The 18,901-nt window shown below is 52.0% G+C and overlaps 5 protein-coding genes across 5 annotated transcripts; 3 read left to right on the top strand and 2 right to left on the bottom strand.

Moving 5' to 3' along the window:
• Positions 1-2: 2 nt before the first annotated feature.
• BJX68DRAFT_223951 (pirin family protein) lies at positions 3-1,453 on the bottom strand. Its single transcript, XM_071038203.1, has one exon. It carries the CDS (start codon positions 1,257-1,259, stop codon positions 117-119), a length of 1,143 nt encoding a protein of 380 aa, XP_070906201.1. The 5' UTR covers positions 1,260-1,453; the 3' UTR covers positions 3-116.
• Positions 1,454-1,656: 203 nt separating this feature from the next.
• BJX68DRAFT_223949 (PRKCSH domain-containing protein) lies at positions 1,657-3,624 on the top strand. Its single transcript, XM_071038202.1, has 2 exons — positions 1,657-2,132; positions 2,188-3,624. Exons 1-2 carry the CDS (start codon positions 2,019-2,021, stop codon positions 3,595-3,597), a joined length of 1,524 nt encoding a protein of 507 aa, XP_070906200.1. The 5' UTR covers positions 1,657-2,018; the 3' UTR covers positions 3,598-3,624.
• A 191-nt stretch (positions 3,625-3,815) lies between these two features.
• BJX68DRAFT_223946 (cytoskeletal protein-binding protein SLA1) lies at positions 3,816-8,656 on the top strand. Its single transcript, XM_071038201.1, has 5 exons — positions 3,816-4,506; positions 4,677-6,002; positions 6,052-6,091; positions 6,143-7,987; positions 8,042-8,656. The coding sequence occupies exons 1-5, from the start codon at positions 4,309-4,311 to the stop codon at positions 8,065-8,067; spliced, it is 3,435 nt and encodes a 1,144-aa protein (XP_070906199.1). The 5' UTR covers positions 3,816-4,308; the 3' UTR covers positions 8,068-8,656.
• Positions 8,657-9,987: 1,331 nt separating this feature from the next.
• Positions 9,988-14,200, bottom strand: BJX68DRAFT_274051 (uncharacterized protein; the record flags this gene model as incomplete). Its single annotated transcript, XM_071047582.1, has 6 exons — positions 9,988-12,482; positions 13,013-13,504; positions 13,553-13,635; positions 13,688-13,805; positions 13,858-13,895; positions 13,952-14,200. The coding sequence occupies 6 exons, from the start codon at positions 14,198-14,200 to the stop codon at positions 10,208-10,210; spliced, it is 3,255 nt and encodes a 1,084-aa protein (XP_070906198.1). The 3' UTR covers positions 9,988-10,207.
• Positions 14,201-16,061: 1,861 nt separating this feature from the next.
• BJX68DRAFT_17871 (phosphatase PAP2 family protein) lies at positions 16,062-17,906 on the top strand. Its single transcript, XM_071037174.1, has 3 exons — positions 16,062-16,693; positions 16,753-17,287; positions 17,345-17,906. Exons 1-3 carry the CDS (start codon positions 16,304-16,306, stop codon positions 17,758-17,760), a joined length of 1,341 nt encoding a protein of 446 aa, XP_070906197.1. The 5' UTR covers positions 16,062-16,303; the 3' UTR covers positions 17,761-17,906.
• The last annotated feature ends 995 nt before the right edge of the window (positions 17,907-18,901 follow it).

Below are 18,901 nucleotides of genomic sequence, written 5' to 3'. Positions count from 1 at the left end.
AAGCCTCTCAATATAACATGTGATATTCAAACCAAAACGCCTATCACTTGGAGTATCTAAAGCCTAACGATATACAGGAAAAAAAAAGAAGAAAAGAGCTACAAGTGCAAAAGTTTTTAGTAAGCCATCCGCTTCCCAATCTCACTCTCCCATCCTCTCACTCTTTCGAACCCATTCGAGGCAGTCTGGTAATCAAGCATTGCCTGATAGACCTCCTCCTGGCTCGTCAACACAAACGGTCCATACTGCACAACCTTCTGGTCTAGCGGCTGCCCCGCAACAATAATGAATCTTCCCTCCTCCTCCGCGTTATCCGGCACGGACGCCTCGACATAATCGCCCGGCTGATCAAAGACAACATTATGGTACTGCTTGACGGTCTGAGTCGAGTCATGCGATCCAAAGATCGTCGTTCCCGAAAGCGTGTACGCAAACGCATTCCATCCCACAGGCAAGACCTGCGAGATCCGGCCACCGGGCTTCACGGTCACATCAAGCAGCCACACAGGCGTATAAGCAAGGTCGCGCACAGAGTCGACGCCGTGCGATTGACCCGAGATGACCTTGACACTGACGCGGCCGCCGTCCACTTCCGCGACGGGGATCTCGCTCGCGCGCAGATCGCGGTAGCGCGGCTCACACATCTTCAGCTTCTTGGGTAGATCCACCCACAGTTGCATTCCGACGTTGGGGCTTCCATCGGGGTTCTCGTGAGGCATCTCGGCGTGCATGATGCCCTTTCCTGCTGTCATGAATTGCAAATCGCCTGGTCCGATTGTTCCCTTGTTTCCTGCGAAATCCTCGTGGTCGACGCCGCCGGAGAGGAGGTATGTGATGGTCTCTTGGCCGCGGTGCGGGTGGTCTGGGAAGCCGGCGCCCTTGCCGATTGTGAAGTGGTCGAGCATTAGGAAGGGAGAGAAGTTGCGCAGTTTCGGGGTTCCGATGGAGCGTCTGACGCGGGCTCCAGCGCCCTCGGCTTGCTCGATGGCAAGGAAGACTGTGCGGATCTTGCGAGCGACGGACATGTTGGTGAGTTTGAGCTCGGTTTGTTGTTCGGGGTTGTAGAAGTGTGTCGAGGGCTCTGATATGACTGGCGAAGTTGAGGCTGTAGTCGTAGACGTGGACGTAGTAGTGTAGCTCTGTAAACTCTCCACAACGCCTTTCAAGTAATCGATATCAATCGCGATCTTGAGATCAAGCTTGGATATCGCAAAGAGAATAGCTGCAATGGCGACAAAAGAAGACCAGAGCAGTTTCATCGGCGAAGAACGCGGCTACTTATACTTCCTTTGGCGCAAAAGAACCGAAAGATGTAGAAGAACCTCGAGAACACTACGTAGCTACGAGGGGGGCAGTTAGTCAATTTTTATAAATCCCCAGCTAAGCTAGGACAATAATTCATCCCCGGCTTCCAGTGTTCATCTGATAGTGGGGGGGCGAAATAGCTATTGGATGGCCTGTGGTTGGCTGAAGGTCGCTGGTGCGATGACGATTTGTTCAGCGGCGCCGGATTTACGGTCGTTGACAAAGATTTGTGTAAGCAAAGGTACGCCAAGCCTTTTGCGGGCGGAATTGAATTTCCAAGCATGAATCAGCGGGGGTTTCTATTTGGTGGAAAATACATACATGAAAGTTGTGCATGGCGGGATTATCGATTGTCCATGTAAAGTTCCAATGCATTGGAATATTAGAGACTGTATGTATTCAAATGTCTTTCAGGGTTTCTAAAGCTTGCGCATTACTATGACGACCTGATACATTGTGAGCACGGACGTGGATGCGCACCCAATCGGGAAAGATTAAGATGGGGCACGTGCTGATAAGATCAACTTCAACAGCTGTCATCAACATTCGAGGCCTTGGTTGGCTGCATCCTTTCATCTTCAATGACCTGATTCTCTTGAACTTGGAAACTGAGTTCTTCTACCCTTTGTCGGTCACCATTACTTGAAGGCTCCTCCCACAAGGGTTGACCAGCCACGCTTCAGTCAAGGGCGCCGAAAGGACACTCCGCTCCAATGAGCAGACAATCAAGGATAGCAGCCTCTCTGCTTGTGTTCGCATGCGCGAGCTCTGGGGCTTTGGCGGACCGAAAATTCAATATTCACGATGATTTACTCGCGTTTCCTCAGGTAGACAATCCAATGATACTTCGGCTCCGTTGACTCCGTCCTAATCGCATCGTAGTTCCGTCTCCATTTCCCCGATGCTTTCGTTCTCGACTCCCAGGCGCGCGCATTCCTAGAACAGTCTCCTCATAGCCCCTCCGCCGATAAGCGAGATAATGAACAAGCTCCATTGACAGATGAGACTCATGGTTCGGCACACGGGTCGAACGACGACGAGATAAAGCTATCATACGAGGAGCTGATCCTTGAGGGCCAGCGATATCTGTGCCAAATCCCGATAGTACCAGATACCAAAGGGAATCAGACTGCAGCGGAGGTCGACGAGGAGGAGGAACGAAAGGAATTGGCCCGGGCAACGGACCGTGGCCTGGAGCTACTGAGCGACATGGAAGGGAGATGTCTCTACTACATCTCGGGTTGGTGGTCATATTCCTTCTGCTATAACAACGAGATCAAGCAGTTTCACGCGCTCTCATCGGCAGGGGGCGCTCCGAGTTACCCCCCAATGGAGGACCCGCAAACCCACTCTTTCATCCTCGGAAGATTTCATCGCGACGACGGCCATAACGATGAAGAGAGCGGGGCCAAAACCGAAAAAACGACTACAGATCTAGCGGAACTACAAACTAGAGGAGGATCCCGGTACCTCGTACAACACCTCGATGGCGGTGATCAGTGCGATATCACAAAGGTAGACCGCAAAATCGAGGTTCAATTCCACTGCAATCCCCAGTCGACGGACCGAATCGGTTGGATCAAGGAACTCGCAACCTGCTCGTATCTGATGCTTATATATACCCCGCGCCTATGCAATGACGTCGCCTTCCTTCCGCCTCAGGAGGAGGAAGTCCATACCATCGAATGTCGTGAGATTCTCACGCCAGAGGAAGTCTCTGGCTGGACGGCCATGCAGGAATACCAATTGTCCCAGAAACTCGTGGAATCGGCAGAAACACCAGAGTACCCAATCATCGGGGGTATCGAAGTTGGTGCCCAGCGGTCAGTAGGAAGTGAGGGCAAGGTCATGGAGAAGGGTCGCATAACCACCATTGGCGAAGAAAACATCGAGATTGTCGCCAAAAGCGTGAATGGAGAGTTCAAGATGATACCACCCGAAGAGCTAAAGAAGCTTGACCTTGATCCCGAGAAACTCGAGAAATTCAGGAAGAAAGTGGAGGAGTTCGCAAAGGGAAAAGACTGGACCCTAGAATTCGTTACGAGCCTGGGGAAACCGTCGTTTGTGCGAGGAGTAGTAGATACAGAGGATGAAACAGTAGGAGGAAATGAAGAAACAGCGGCAAAAGAAGAAGAGAAGAAGGATGACCAAAAACAAGACAAGCTTGGGTCAACGGACCCTCAAGAAGAGAAGGTTCAGGACAAGGCTGACGTGAGGGTTGGTGAGCAGGAGCCGACAGTCGACGCGGAAGATTCGGATGGGAGCGAAGAGATTTTCAAGGATGAATTGTAAATAGACCTTCTATATTGACGATTTATATGTCGTATACGTATACCTGCGGTTGAGGACTCCAGATCTGACTTGGAACGCACGCAAGCGTTTGCACTGAGGATCGTGGAGCCTGGATAGACTTTTGGCAGGAGAACGTGCTCCCTGCATCTATAGTTCTGAATTGAGCCTAAAGGGTTTAGACATCATGCAGACACCAAGTCCTTGAGTGCCGTAGTTAGTAGTAGTTTACTGTGTTGTATTTGTACCCCTCTCAGCCAACAAGGCAGAGTCAGGTACTGCTGATTTGCGCAACTGCCCCCTCAGCCCCAGCGATCGGCGGTTCTCTCATTCTTCATCTCATCTTCCTCGACAGTCTGTCAATTCCTCGTTTCTTTCTCTGCGCACCCTTGCGATATCTCGTCGCTACCCCGGATTCGCTCCGTTCCAGCCTGATCCCATGAGTTGGGAGCTGCCAAGCCCAACCCACTCTATCTCTCCGTCCAGTCTCTCTCACGGCCTCTCCAACTATTACGACTACTGATCACCCCCGACCGTCCGACCGGTTACCACCCTCTTCAAGTACATACCTCTGGCCTACCGCACCCCTCACATAAACCCATCTTGACGCCAGACTCATCTACGCTGCAGCTGCAGCCGGGATCCCTCCGACCCGCCGCTTCCTACCCCCCGATCAGCACACGCGGCCGATCACTCGATTGACTGGCGCCCACCATGGGTTTCATCGGTGTTTATACCGCTATTTACGAGTATCAGCCACGGGCGCAGGGTGAATTAGAGCTTCGTGAAGGCGATTTGCTTTATATTCTCGAGAAGAACGATGAGGACGATTGGTGGAAGGCCAAAAAGAAGGCGGACCGGGAGGACGAGGAGGAGCCCGAGGGTCTAGTGCCGAACAACTACGTTAAAGAGGTAAGCACATGTGTTCTATGCTCTCTGCAGATTGAGCACAAGAAAGGAACTCGGCAGTGAGCCTTTGGCTTGGGTTCGGGGTTCGCGAAAGCTCCTCTGGCTTTCAGGGGTTCGCGGAGACACGATGACGATTCTACTGCAGCAAGCTAATAGCACGATTGAATGAACAGGCTACGCCAACTCACACGGCGAGAGCGCTTTACGACTATACACGCCAAACAGATGAGGAGGTGTCTTTCTCAGACAATGCGGCCTTGGTGGTGTACGACACGTCGGACCCGGACTGGACTCTTGTCGGGGTCAATTCCGATTTTGGATTCGCTCCGTCAAATTATATTGAGTTTGTAGATGAATATGCAGGCCATGCAGCTGCCGCTTCGGTCCCGACGTCACCGGAACCTGCCTCTCCACCTGTCGCCTCTCCAATTCCCGCGGCATCACCTCCCAGCCTCCCCCAGCGACCGGCTCCGGCGCCAGTTGAAGAAGACGCTGGCGCGTCCGCTCCTAGCTCTCCTGCAGGAGCTGTCCACAATCCTGCAGCGGCCGCGATAGCCAATATCCTTCACCAGCAGCACAGTGACAGCGGCCGGGCAATCCCTCCTCCGCCGAAACCCGAACCGCAAGAGACCTACCGTGAGCCTTCGCCCCCGCCGCCCACTTTACCTCAAAGGCCTCTGTCGGAACAAACAACTTCTCCACCTCCCCTGGAGTCGCCAAGGTCTGAGCTATCGCCCCCTACTCATCCTCGTCATGCGCAAATACGCGATAACGCCGGCCCACAGGCGTCGCCGCCCTACAATCGTGTGGGGCGGACGGCGCCACGGTCGCCCTCTGGCTATCATATGTATAATATCAACGAAATGGTAGAGGTTATGGGCAAAAGGAAGAAGATGCCCACCACGCTAGGGATCAATATCGCTACAGGGACCATCTTTATCTCGCCCGAGGACGATGGTGACATACAGGAGTGGACTGCTGAGAAGTTGACCCATTACTCCATCGAAGGAAAGCACGTGTTTATCGACCTGGTTCGCCCCAGCAAGAGCGTTGATTTTCACGCTGGAGCCAAGGATACGGCCCGCGAGATTGTCTCGGCGTTGGGTGAGATTTCTGGCGCCTATCGCGCGGAGGGTTTGCGGGAAGTGATTGCGGCGGGGACCGGCGGCGGTGGCTCGCAAAAGAAGGGTACTATACTGTACGACTTTATGGCGCAAGGTGACGATGAGGTCACAGTTGGCGTGGGCGATGAGGTTGCTGTTTTGGATGACACCAAGTCCGAGGAATGGTGGATGGTTCGACGTTTGAAGAACGGCAAGGAAGGTGTAGTCCCAAGCAGCTACGTGGAGGTTACCGGATTCATCAGCAGCCCGTCAGCCGCGACTCCAATCGAGTCCGGGTTGTCGGCCGTCGAGAGAAATCGACTAGAAGAAGCCCGCCTAGCCAAGGAGGCTACCCAGAAATCAATTGCCGAACAGGATGCACCACGAAGCCCACGGGTATGGATTCTTTCCTTTAGATCGCAGGCAAAGCTAACACCCTACACAGCACCACCACAAGAAGGACAGCAAGAGCAGCCAGAAATCCAGTAAGTTCCATACCACTGAGATACAAAAGAAGGAGAACTGATGCAAGTTAGAACCGGATCCAGCCAAGGTGAGGACGTGGGTCGACCGGTCAAAGGCATTTACGGTAGAGGCTCAATTCATTGGCCTTCAAGATGGCAAAATTCACCTGCACAAGACGAATGGCATCAAGATCGCCGTTCCCATCCCAAAGATGTCGTTTGAAGACTTGGAGTACGTCGAGAAAGTGACTGGGATCTCTCTTGACGAGGACAAGCCCTTGTCCGACATCCGCCGTCAGTCCCTTCTCAAGGCTGGAAAGGCCGAAAAGGCTCAGGCGTCGACCGACGGAAAGAAGGCAGGCGCTACATTCCAACAGTCCGACTATGACTGGTTCGAGTTTTTCCTCAAGGCTGGAGTTGGTCCTCACCAGTGCGAGCGATACGCGCAGAATTTTGCCAAAGACTCGATGGATGAAGGTATCTTGCCAGAGATCTCGGCCGAGACTTTGCGTACGCTGGGTCTCAAAGAGGGCGACATTCTGCGTGTGATGCGCTACCTGGACAACATGTTCCAGCGACCCGGTGGCAAGTCATCAAAGGCGCGCAACGTTAGCTTTGGCGGAGAAGAGGTCATCAGCAACGGCGAGGATGGTTCATCTGGTGGTCTCTTTGCTGGGCCCGGTGGAAGCCTGCTCAACAATACCCGAAAGTCTCGGCCTGCACCAGCTGTCCAGACAAGTGATGTGGTTGATCCGAAGGTGTTTGAGCAGGATAAACCAAAGTCCGCGGAAACCAGCAGCACCCCCCCACCAGCTGCTGCTTCCGCTCCCGCCACCGAGAAGCCTGTACAGAAAGGATTCGATGACGATGCGTGGGAGGTCAAGGCACCCAAACAAGCGGCGGCCCCAGCTCCCACTGCAAGTTCACCTCCTCCTGCGGCAGCTCCCGCCGCAGCACCGGCCGCCAGCCAACCCGCTCCACCAGCTCAGCCAACTCTCAGCGGTGCGATGGCGGATCTGTCCCTCCTCCAGGCGCCTCTTCAGCCGACTCCCGCACAGCCTGCTCCAGCCCCCGCTCAATCACCTCCCGTGGCGCAGCCCATCCAAGTCCAGCCAACTGCAATCCCCGCGCCCCAGCCGCAGCAGCCACAACAAACTGGAGCTACACCGGGCTTCTTTACACAGATTGCACAGCAACAGCCTCTGCAGACCGGCCAAGGGTTCAGTCCCCAAGCTACTGGTTTCCAGCAGCCAAGGCAGCGCCCACAGGCTCCACAGATCATGAACCAAGGCTCTCTTATTCCTCCTCCGCCTCAACGGCCCCTCTCGGCGCCTCAGAATATGCCACTGCAGCCACATTTCGGTCTCCCTCAGCTACAGCCGCAACTGACGGGTCTACCCCAGCAAGGTCCTCAGCTTGCTCCTCCTGGACAGAGTCTAGCCGAAATGAACCAGCAAAGGTTCCAGCCTTCCTATCAACAGCCACAGCCTACAGGATTCATGGCGCCAAATCAGTTCCAAAACGGATTGATGCCGCAGCCGACTGGCTTTCAGCCCCAATCGCAATTCGGTATTCAGCAGCAACAGCAACAGCAGACCGGGTTCCAAGGTTTGATGCCTCAGCATACAAGCTTTGGAGGCTTCCCAGCTCCACAACAGCAGCCTATGGCGACTGGCATCAACTCTGTTCTTCCTCCGGCATTACAGCCCCAGCCTACCGGTCTGAATGGTTCTGGCTCTATGCCCTATACCCCGTCCCCTCCCCCTATCCCACCAATTCCCCAACAGCACACAATCACGCCTTTGCAGCCTCAGAAGACTGGCCCAGCTCCTCCCATCCGATTTGGTGTGAAGCCTGAGGCGCCCAAGAAGCTCGCTCCTCAGCCAACAGGAATGAAGGCCAACCTTGCGCAAGCCAGTAAGTCTACCGTAAATTTTAACGAGACATGAAGGAGGAAACTGACTTCAACAGCACCTACAAATCCATTCGGCTTCTAAAACAGTGTACATAGGATACCAACTCTGCAGCACATGACTTATTATGCATTATACTTTGCTCTTTCTGCTGGCGGGATGCAGCATGTCCTCCTCCACTCTTCCACAAGCACCATGATTTACATGCAGCGATCTAGGCATGACCGACATCTACACGCAGCAACCCTTGAGGATCTTGTTACGTGACGCAGCTTCAGCGAGCTAGACTTGATACCGTTTCATTTCTCCCTTTCGTCCTTTTTCACCCCTTCTTCTCTCGCTCCAGTTTTCTCCGTGTTTTGTTTCTTTCTTCATTGGACCGGGCTGAACAATATACGTAATTTTGGAAGACATTCGTCCGTACCTGCACAGACAACTTTCTCCTTTGTCCTCGTTTTCTCGACTACACCGCACGGCTTGGCGAGTCATGTCCAGCGTATTGTCGCTTTTCCCCCTTTTCCTCGAGATGCATAGTCTTTCCCATTCATGTTGCTATTGTTATTGTTATCGTTTGTCAGCTGTGTATCCACGCTCTGACGGTGTTGTTTATTCGTTCTTGATGCTAGTTTTATATCATAATTGGTTTATCTAATGTTAATCGTAGTAAGATGGCCTTGCATTCCATTGAGATCCCTGTAACGAGTAGTTACCCTTCTCTCACTATTGACCCGTTCGGCCCTCTCTTCTTCTACCCATTTTTGTTATCACACTGTCTATGTCCTCTACCGCCATGTGGCAGGTGTCCCGGCAAAGCACCGCTGGCGTATGTTGTCCCATCTTAAAGAAGAAGAGCAGAATCAGCCAGCCAGTGCTCGATCATACACATTGCAAAGTCTCTGGGCCCTGGAGCACTATTTTATTGCCTTTACATGGTTGGAGATTCTCGCAACCCTGCGTGGCGCCTTTCAAGAGGTTCTCAGATAAAGGCTAACTTGCGAATGACCGACTGTCGACGTGTACAGCATTGATCGATGTGTCAAAGCCGCGAGCGAAAGGGGTCCTATTCTTTGGAAAGATCCTTTTGTTTGAGTGGGTAGAGATAGGATGGACTCCTCCATCTTTTCAGGGTGCGGATGATGTGTCAGGCCGTGCCAGTAGAGTTCGGTGAGTTTTGGGAGAATATGGCCATTTCCCGGGTCCACAAGAGACCAAGGTGTTGGGCTGCTTTAGGTTCGGTTTCCAATGGCGATGTTGATGTCATGTGCATTTCTAGAGTCGAGGCCCCTTGTTCTTTGTTCTCGCTATGCGCGAGGCGGGTTAGCGGCCCGGGGAATTTCATCTTCCAAGGTTCATCACTCCACGCACTTCCCAAGTTGACTTGGTTGAATATACCGAGATTCGTTTGCTTCACTTGGTGGTGATAACAGAGGCCTATGAAAAGTCTTATACTATCATAGAATCTAGCACAACAGGAGTCAAAGCAACTGAGCCTCGCCAAGTTCGTATCCGCTGGGCAGTTCGTATTCCCGGAAATTAGGGCTTCTTGGGACCCGCCCAGTCTACCCAGGGCAGCGCTGTGCCCGAGTCTTGGACTAGGGCGTGTGCATGGTCCTCGCAGTGTTTAATGCCATGGAGTTTAACATAGTATAGCCCCATGTAGAAATCTACATCTAATTATCTATGTATTCTCCCTGTTCGCCCTTGATCTATTCTATCTGAAGGAGAGTCATGCTAATATGAACGCGTAGATGTCCTTCTGGTCTGGCATGCAGCTCTTTTGAATCTATATTCGGAGACTAGAGCTCAATAGTTTCGCTCAGTACGCTGTTTCCCTGGGAGGAGATTGGACGTATCCTATACTCCTATTCCCCTTCCTAAAGTATCTTATCTACCACTTACCCACATATACCTCCCTGAAGAAGGCTGCGGTCGGCCACAATGACCTAACATGGCCCTACACCCTCCAAACCGTGATTCACGGTGGGTACTTGTTCATGCAGTCCAGGTGGAGTCCGTCCGCATTGCGCCATGTTAATCCCTATGTAACCGCTCTCAATGTAGGTAACCGCACAGAAAGTCGCGATAAACCCAGCATCCAAAAGACAGGAGTATCTTGATACAGCGCTCTCGTTGAACTAACGAAGATCATGCCTGTAAGGGTGCCACCCAAGCAATTAACCCACAGTCATAAAATGATCATAAAAGATTTAATAGATCAGCCTCCTCACGTCTCATCCCAAAGCCCAAAAACAGGCAGATCTTCCGCCATATACAGCAGCCCATTATCAGACAGGATCATATCAGATAGCGGGGTCTGCCCGTCCCCGCCTGCACCCGCTCCAGCGGTAGGCATGGTAGGAGTAGACCCAGACGGAAGAATCGTTCCTGTGCCTCCCGGTGAGAACCCAACGGGGATGCCTGTTGTTGTTAGAGTTGAGATTGCCCCATCATATGGGAAGGAACCGGTTGCAGCGGCGCCGCAGAGGGCGTCCCAGATGCTGTTGTCTTGGAGGGTCGTATGAGGAGTTGCATTTGCAGGGTTAGGGGAGGTTTGCGCGGGTTGATTAGGCGTGGCGTTGGAGTTTAATGGTGCAAGTTTGTCTGGGGAGAGGGGAGAAGGGACACTGATGGGCTCGGCTTGATGTCGGGCGGATGTGTTGCGAGTAGTAGTGGTAGGATCAAGCGAGGCAGAGTCGCTAGCAGGGCCGACTTGCCCGAAGAGCTGGTCGACTTGTCGACTGCGGCGGTCCATCCATTGGCGATTACGCCGGCGGACGTACTCGGCCACCGCACCGCGGAGGTACTTGACTATTTGGAGGAAACGGCAGGAATGCGGGTCATGCGGCACGAAGAGGCTGAGAAACTTTTCTGCCTTGTTCAACCCCTCTTCGAGCGGGAGGAGGTTGTCGTAGTCGGCGAAAAACGCTGCGCCGAGGACGACAGCGGAATTGAAGACGGAGTTGATTAGGAAGGGTAGTCTGCGCGGGAGGGTGTCGTATTTGGAGAGACCGTCGATGATGTCGAGGCCACGGAGGGCAGAGTAGACGCAGGCGTCGGCGAAGAGGGAGAGACGGGATGTGCCGGTGCGGGCTTCAGGGACTCCGGCGGAGTCCTTTTTGCTTCGGACGTATTGAGAGACCCAGAAGATGAGGAAAGGGCGCGTTAGGAGGATGATAGACCAGTAGTATGAGCCGAACACATGCGCGGCGGCTAGGCTCTCTTCTATGCTTTTGGACTCTAAACGCTCGGTTTGCATTTGGAGGAAACCGGGCAGGTTTCGGACCCAGGTTCGGTGTTGATTTGATATGTTCTCTGCAACATGTATTGAGACAACTTGCCGCATATACACCTCTGTTAGGATTCGCTCAAAGATGCGGCACAGCGATACCACTGTCAATGATAACTGATCTTGAGGTAAATGTGATTCTCTCCGAGTCTCGTCCTCGCGCAGGTCATAGTCGAAATCCGACGTAGCAGGCGGTCGCCCTAAGGACGCACTGAGGAATAAGTCCATCATACGAAGACTCTTCCACACGCGTTCGCGAGCTCTTCGTTCCCGCGCGGTGAATAGAGAATTCGCATCTTTTCTATGTATGCCTACTGCATATGCTGCCCGGAGCGCGATGCCGAGGTTCATAAAGGCACCGTTGCGCCGGCAAGCACCAAGCATATACATCGATATAAGGACATATGATTGAATGGTATACAGACTGGGAGTCTCGGTAAATGCGGAAAATGCCAGTTGCCGGCCACTGACAAAATATTGCTCGGCTAGGTTTTGGTTGGCGTCGGATACTTGCGCGCCGATAGCGAGGACTAGGTAGAATATCGAACTAACGGTATCCTCGTCGCCCGTAGGGTTTCCTATCCAGTTTGAGAGACGAGGATGGAATTCCTCCAGATCAAATAGATCCAGCAGCGGACTGGTCGCTAGAACAAACTGGCGGGCAAGTCGCTGCGCCTCTTCATTATCTGGAGGTTGAATCAAAGGACCAGACTGAGTCGTCGAGCTGCTCTGGAAAGCTTCCAGCATCGAATGTCGGGAGGTATCTTCCGTAAACTCGCATCGACCAATTGACAGCGAAACGATGCGCCGAACGCTTTGTAGAAATGACAGACTCGCAGAGTCTCCGATATACATAAACTTCCCCTGGCCGTCCCTTAGCAGTCGCGCGACCTTGGGCACAGGTGCCGCGCCATCTTTATCATCTGGAACCTGTTGCTCCAAGTTCGCGCCTTGATCCTCGAGCGAGTTGAGCAAGTGGTCCATGGCCGTTTGTCTTTGCGGCGTCGGTACTAAGTGTTCGCTAAGCAACATTGCCTCTTTCGGATTGTTGTTTGGTCTGAGCAGCCGCGCTGGCTTATCGGAGAAATGGCATTCAGCCTCTTTGCGACGTTGGATGCAGATCGTACACGGATGCTCGCCATTGCACTTCTGTTTCCTCCTCTTGCAGCTGTCACAAGCCCTTCGGCACCGGAGCCGAGCGCCAGGCGCTGTACTGGCTCGAGGCATATCGCAATCCGGTGCGCCGGGTTTAGGGCGTTGTCGCAGAGGAGGTTATGCGGGCGGAGGTAACGCGGGGAAAGCCGAGCAGCGGTTGATTGGTGGCAGGTCGTTGAGAAAGCCCAATTTGGCTACCCGTAAGGTGTATTGCTAAACATATCTTGTGGGTATTTGTTTCGATAGTGCGACGCACTCTTTGAGCGGTTCGATGGGGATCGGAGTGGAATTTTCAATGTGTTTGCGAGTCGCGATCTTCCCCAGACCGCGAGATGTCCGGTATTCCGATTGGCGCCTGAGATCGTCAGTCGACACCTTAGGCATAAACCGCTAGAACTACTCAATGGTCAACAATTACTGGCTCTCCCCTACCTGAGGTGGTAGATATAGCACAGACGTTGGATCTCGCGACATTCGCATTTAGACAGCCTCCATCAAGGCAAGATGAGCTAACACTATCACAGTGACGGAGTTTATCAGAACATCCATCCATTCATTCCGAATCTCACATCGACCTCAGATAACTACTCCGGCCTGAAAGACACAAGCTTGCCAAAAGTATCTGCCGTACCCCATATCCCATGGCGCAGACATGACAGCTGAACGATCTGACTATGGTCGACAAAAACATTGACATCGATCCCGAACTCCCTTAGGTACCAAGTATAAACCTTGGGATCCGCCGCTTCGAACATGACCCGTTCAGGCGGAAGCTCTTTCATTATCGTGGAAACCACGTCCGTTCTCCACGAGGTCACGTTCTCTGTAATTCCCTCCGACTCAATCATCAAGCGCTCAACACCTGCTTCCAGGAACTTGCGGCCCAGATTCACTAGCTTTCCCGGATCAGAGGTGCCAATTGCCTCCAGGTCGGCCGCTGGTGTGTCGCCGCCGGCACCGAACTGGATACCGAGCTCTGGCTTTGCTTTCAGGCCGTATGAGTGGACTTTGTCGACCAGGCGAAGCCAATCATCTTGTGGGATTGAGAGGAATCCAGATGAGAGTTCGATCACGTCGAATCTATAACGAACTTAGACCGGACTCATACGCAAACTGGAAGTGACGTACCCGAGATCTTTGCACTTCTGGAGATATTTGTCGAACACTGTGTTTGGATCTGGGTGTGTGAGAAGATGCTCCGCCCATCCTCCCTGTCCAGTCGGGTTAGTCGTCCATCTTGCCATCTATCTCATCAGCACTAACCGTCGAAACATAAACATCATGTTCATGCGCGAGATCGATCAACTCTTTCAACGGCTTTTCCGCGAAGAGTGAGAAAGACCCTCCCGCGAATTTGAGTCCATCGACATGTGTACCCATCCTGCGAGTCATTAGACCAGTGCTCGATAATTACCATCTCTAGCGGCACTTACGTCTCAAGCACATCTGCCAGGTATCTCTTGCCCATTACCTACAACCGCCATCAGCAACTCACCCTTAGTGTCCATTAGTACTCGCGCAACGCACCGTATAATATGGTCCCCGAATTTCAGTAACGCCCTTCGTCCTCGGCTTCTTAGGTCTCGGGTTCGACCGCGCAAACCCGAACCCATTCTCCTTATCTTGGAGTAATGTGGTGACCTCCTTCCTCGCAGGCGCTGATGTAGACAAGTTTCTAGTCGCGGAGCATATCATCGGAGCCGCAGCCTTATGGAACGCGGATCTGAGGGCGCTCCCAGACAATAGACTAGTGGATCGAGCGATGGGGGAGAGCATTTTAGCATAGGAAATATAGAGGAGGCAGCACGTGGCTCTGGGTTTACTGTTTAGAAAGTTCGGGTTTTAGAATCAGTACGGAGTACAGAAAACACTGCGTGTAAACTGTGGATATTGACATTAAGATGATGATTATTGCTTCAGGCAGCTGATAGAAAAGGTGGACATATAAACTGGAATAAGACAGTTTGTTTCTCTTGTTTCTCTATGACTTCAAGTTTCATCTTTCATCATACGTACATCATCTGAAACTGACCTGGCCTACATGGCGAACAGTGTGGGATGATGTCATGGTTGTTATGATAACTGAGCTGTTGTTCTTGTAGTACAATCTCGAGTTCATGGTAAAGCCTCCCGAGTTAGCCATAATAACAATGATTTATCTTCTCAAACTCAAGTAACGAGTGCCTTGGTCTTTACATATATCGGATGATACCAATGATAAGGCAGGATTGTGTTTTCATAAGAGTTATGCAATGCAGGTGGAGCCGGTAGATCCGGAGACCGGCCCAACTACTTCGTAAGGCTTGGTTTCCGGGGGCCGAAGACTGCCGGTGCTGACAGTTCCGCCTTTGAAACCACCTGTAGTTCTGTATAGTAAGTAAGCGGTTTGAGCTTCAAGCAGCGCCTCAGCCCTCAACAACCAAAACCCCTGCCTGTTCACCTCCAGGACCATGGTAACCAACAATCTCACTCTGCCGGGCACTGACAACCTCTACCCTACACACAAACACCTTGATAAGTTGCTGTCCTCCTCTTCCGATCCCCCACATAAGCGATTTGTCCAATGATGGGCAACCAAAAGCGTCTGCCTGCACCAGAAGTTGGAACAAGTCACCACGCACCAGCCATCTCGCTCTTAAGCTCGACGTCAAGCAATCATTGGCACAGCGTATCCTACCGTTTGCTCGTGTGATCTCCTTCTTCCCCCTCGACCGATAGCGAGGCGACCTTACTGGGTTACACGAGTCGCACGCCAAGTAAGTAGTGTGGCTCTTCGACCGGCCACAGGACAAAGCAAACACAAACCGAAAAATAGAGGTCGGGTCGGATGACGGAAGCTAAGCTGGGGTGGGCTTGTGTTCGTGAAACTGTGTATCGGTAACGGTATGTTGACTCTTGAGGAAAGTAGTTACCTGGTTTAGTCATGGAAAAGGTCAAGGGCCGTCAGAACAGGGTCATCCAGGAATAATAGCTTATGAAATTGAGGACGGGGCGGAGAAGGCTGGAGCACAGTCCAGATACCTCGGTGTTGGAGTTGAAAGAGCGCCTTCCCCACTTCGTGCCAGGGCTGGCACGACCACCTACCATAATTGGTCCGGATCATGTTGATCTCCAAGGAATTTGGAGCTCTCGAGGATCGCTGGGCGCTGTGCTCACTTCTAAGTGTGCTTGATACTCCGCTTCCTGATTACTCTATGAGGCAACTCATCTGTTGAGCTCAGCTTATCAGGAGCAAAGGCAAACCAAGAGAGTTGAAACAGTGATGAGAGAAAGAATGGACAAGCAGAACGAAGCTGAAATGACTCGTACTAGTACTGGTAGGGAGTATTAGGAGGTACCTGGGAATGGTTAGACTGTTCTCCAATGCGGACCCTACAGGGCTGTTGACATCCATTCGGTCTCCAGCTTCCGGCTGATCCGGCCTTTGTACGTATCTCGCCCTCTTCGCTACTCAATCTACCTGATCGGAACCATGGAAGAGAGACTCGCGCACTTTACGGGCTCCGGTGTCCGCTTACTACAAATGCTATGAGAGCTCTCTCCCTACGTAAATAGAAGGAACCAGCGCCATCTTAGTCACTCGAGATCTTGTACAATCACTACAAGCCGTTGACAACACACACAGAGTCGACCGGTCAAGTGGGGTGCTGCTGTGTACTGTACAATCTTGAGGCGGTTCCGTGTTTATCCTAAGTGATACCATTCTGCGTTACTTAAAACGTTCCTGTTCCTGGTTTTGTTCCTGTGGTTCTACTTTCCGCCATCCGCTGTGACGCCCAACTTCCTGGGCCTCCCCCTCATAATACCTGACCTCCTCAACACTCCTACAAGCTATCCTCAGTTGTTCGGCTCTGGCGCACGCCGTCCTGCATTCGCATCATGGGGGTTGGTGCTATTTTGGAACCTTTGGTCGTTATTGTTCTTCTTTTTGGTGGCACTTGGATTAATCGCACACTTGGGTCGTTTCCTTCCGCGCGGTCTGCTCGCCGCAAGTCTACTGATCGATATCGCGGAGCTTCACCAGATTTCCTCGAGTCGGGCCTTTCTTCGCCTACAGCTAAGGATGGCCTCTTGAGCAGTCGATCACTTTCCCCAACGAGTTCACTCCTCGGACAAGAGACATGGCGCAAGCGGTCATTTGGAATACTCTCTTGGACGTGGGAAGTCACATCTCCGAACACTGCTGTGTTTCAAGATCGTCTTCTCAGTTGCTTGCTTCGAAAATTTCCGTTCCTGGCCGAATGCTGGTATTGGGCGTTGGTATACTGGGTAGGTTCCCGCTTCCATGGTTCAACCTTGCTATACGAACGCTAATTTGTGTACTGCAGACCTACCAGTTAGGTAGAGCGTTCACGGCCGTAACCTTACAAGAAGGAACCGTTGATGTCGCGAGAGGGCACGCGCTGAAGCTTATTCGGATAGAGCAGGCTCTGGGTATATTTTGGGAAGTCCCGATACAGCAGCTTTTCCTCCGACACCCTCTGCTCATGAAATGGACCAACTGGATATATTCGTTTATTCATATTCCGGGGACGATTGCATTTCTAGTTTGGCTATATTACTATACTATCACAAGGAATCGGTTCAATGAATCCCAGTCGGGGAAGCCTCGGGGGGTAATGAGTGGCTCGCCTGCAGGACCTCTTCTCTATCAAGCTCGTCGGCGGACACTTGCCGTGTGCAATCTCCTTGCATTTGTCGTCTTCACTCTGTGGCCATGCATGCCACCTCGCCTGTTGAGTGACGAGAGCGTGGAAGGGCCAGAAGGAAAGCTAGCGCGCAGCTATGGCTTCGTCGACACCGTACATGGAACCAACGGTGCTGGAAGCGTGTGGACTGAGAACCGATTCTGCAATCAATATGGTAAGTAGTGCCCACTCACTCTCATACATCGTGTACTGATTACTCTCTGTGCTACAGCTGCCATGCCCTCTCTACACTTTGGCTATTCACTCATGATTGGACTCACCATCATGACCATTCCGCTTCCTGCTCACCATCGCGTGTCGTCTCGAGTCCAAATCGGTCCCGTTGGAATCCAGATTCCGTCATGGCGTCGCTTGGCTTGTCTATCCCTTGGTTTCGCTTATCCTGCCATCATCCTGGCCGCAATTGTCGCGACGGCAAACCATTTCATCCTCGATGCGGTTGCTGGGGCACTAGTCTGTACTCTGGGCTGGAAGTTCAACGGGATCCTGCTCAATTTGATTCCCTTGGAAGACTACTTCCTGTGGTTGGTGCGGATTCACAAGCCAGAGCCAGCAGAAACAATTGGAGAGCCGGACTCTGATGGATGGGACGACGATGATGAGGCTCGGTATGCCTCGTTTCATTGAACATATAGCGCGAGGGAGCCGGAGCGCTTTGCGTTGCGCTGTGTTTTACGATGATACCCTTCTCATTACTATCACGACTGCCATGTTTCACCTTAAACACTTTTTCAGCAAGAACATATCTCTAGAGTCTTTCTTTCGCTCTATTTTTAGGGGAGACTATATACTTAATGACCGCATAAGTATGTCTAATACGATCATGAACCTCAACCAACTCCACTTCTATATTTGAGAATTAGCAGACTGCATATCCCCTATATCACTAAGATGAATAACGTTGCCAGCCTGCTAGATCTAGAGAAAGTGACGGTGTCCTCGTTCTGTATAGTAAGTAGTCAACCCTATATTGAGTCCTTCATAAAAAGGTTTCACGCAGTTGGTCGCACTCACACCACTTAATAAACATATATAGCTGCAGAGGAAACAGTAGTGAATATTTATTCCCCTTGACTAAACACCTAAAAGCTCAGAACATGCCTGTGAATATAATTCTTGATTAAATATAGCCTTTTGTGGTGAATGATCAATATGATTGCTGTTAAGCAGCCTTGGGTTCGCTGAATGGCCCAACCTTTACCGTCAAAACAGCAAACTTACATGGCAAAGTTCATCGCGTCGTCTCCCACAGCATCGACCTTCACCTTTGAAATAGTTGACGAGGTCGACGCTGAATTGCCTCTGTGCTGCGCTTACCACGGTTGTCGTTCGCGATCGCGGGGTATAAACGGCTGTCTACTCCCGCTGAACGCCCCAGTCCAAGTCCTGACATCTCTCGGCTCTCGACTGTAGCAATAGGTACGTGGCTCACCTCCCTTTTACTAGAAGGAAACCGTCTCTAATACTGCTTGACAGACATCTGGTCAGTTCAATCGTCCCGTTGAACCCATCGTATCAGACTCTCTGCGACGCATCACGGGCATCGCCAGTTACGCGTCGGTCGCGCGCGAAACCGCTCGATTCATCTCGTCCAGATCGTGCTTTGCTGTCTGCGCAAAGCTCTAGAGAGGCCTTTCGTGCTTCATCGCCCTTTCAAATCGGCTGTGCTGACCAGCTTGTATCGATTGTAGCTTCTCCGCGTTTTAAGGGGCAGGAGGATCGACTGCCGTGAGAACCCGCGTCAAACTTCTTTGCTCTACGGTGTGAC

Source organism: Aspergillus pseudodeflectus (assembly GCF_044049435.1).
Source record: "Aspergillus pseudodeflectus strain CBS 756.74 chromosome Unknown BJX68scaffold_1, whole genome shotgun sequence".
Classification (NCBI taxonomy): Eukaryota; Fungi; Ascomycota; class Eurotiomycetes; order Eurotiales; family Aspergillaceae; genus Aspergillus; species Aspergillus pseudodeflectus.
The sequence above is the reverse complement of the archived record's forward strand: the minus strand, read 5'-3'. Positions and strand labels throughout refer to the sequence as shown.

Bases quoted from the DNA above. Each gene is read 5' to 3' on its own strand.
- BJX68DRAFT_223951 (XM_071038203.1), bottom strand. From the start codon at position 1,259: ATGAAACTGCTCTGGTCTTCTTTTGTCGCCATTGCAGCTATTCTCTTT.
- BJX68DRAFT_223949 (XM_071038202.1), top strand. From the start codon at position 2,019: ATGAGCAGACAATCAAGGATAGCAGCCTCTCTGCTTGTGTTCGCATGC. The intron at 2,133-2,187 runs GTAGACAATCCA...ATCGCATCGTAG, and splicing joins ATTTACTCGCGTTTCCTCAG to TTCCGTCTCCATTTCCCCGA.
- BJX68DRAFT_223946 (XM_071038201.1), top strand. From the start codon at position 4,309: ATGGGTTTCATCGGTGTTTATACCGCTATTTACGAGTATCAGCCACGG. The intron at 6,003-6,051 runs GTATGGATTCTT...CACCCTACACAG, and splicing joins ATGCACCACGAAGCCCACGG to CACCACCACAAGAAGGACAG. The intron at 6,092-6,142 runs GTAAGTTCCATA...GATGCAAGTTAG, and splicing joins CAAGAGCAGCCAGAAATCCA to AACCGGATCCAGCCAAGGTG.
- BJX68DRAFT_17871 (XM_071037174.1), top strand. From the start codon at position 16,304: ATGGGGGTTGGTGCTATTTTGGAACCTTTGGTCGTTATTGTTCTTCTT. The intron at 16,694-16,752 runs GTAGGTTCCCGC...TGTGTACTGCAG, and splicing joins ATTGGGCGTTGGTATACTGG to ACCTACCAGTTAGGTAGAGC. The intron at 17,288-17,344 runs GTAAGTAGTGCC...TCTGTGCTACAG, and splicing joins CCGATTCTGCAATCAATATG to CTGCCATGCCCTCTCTACAC.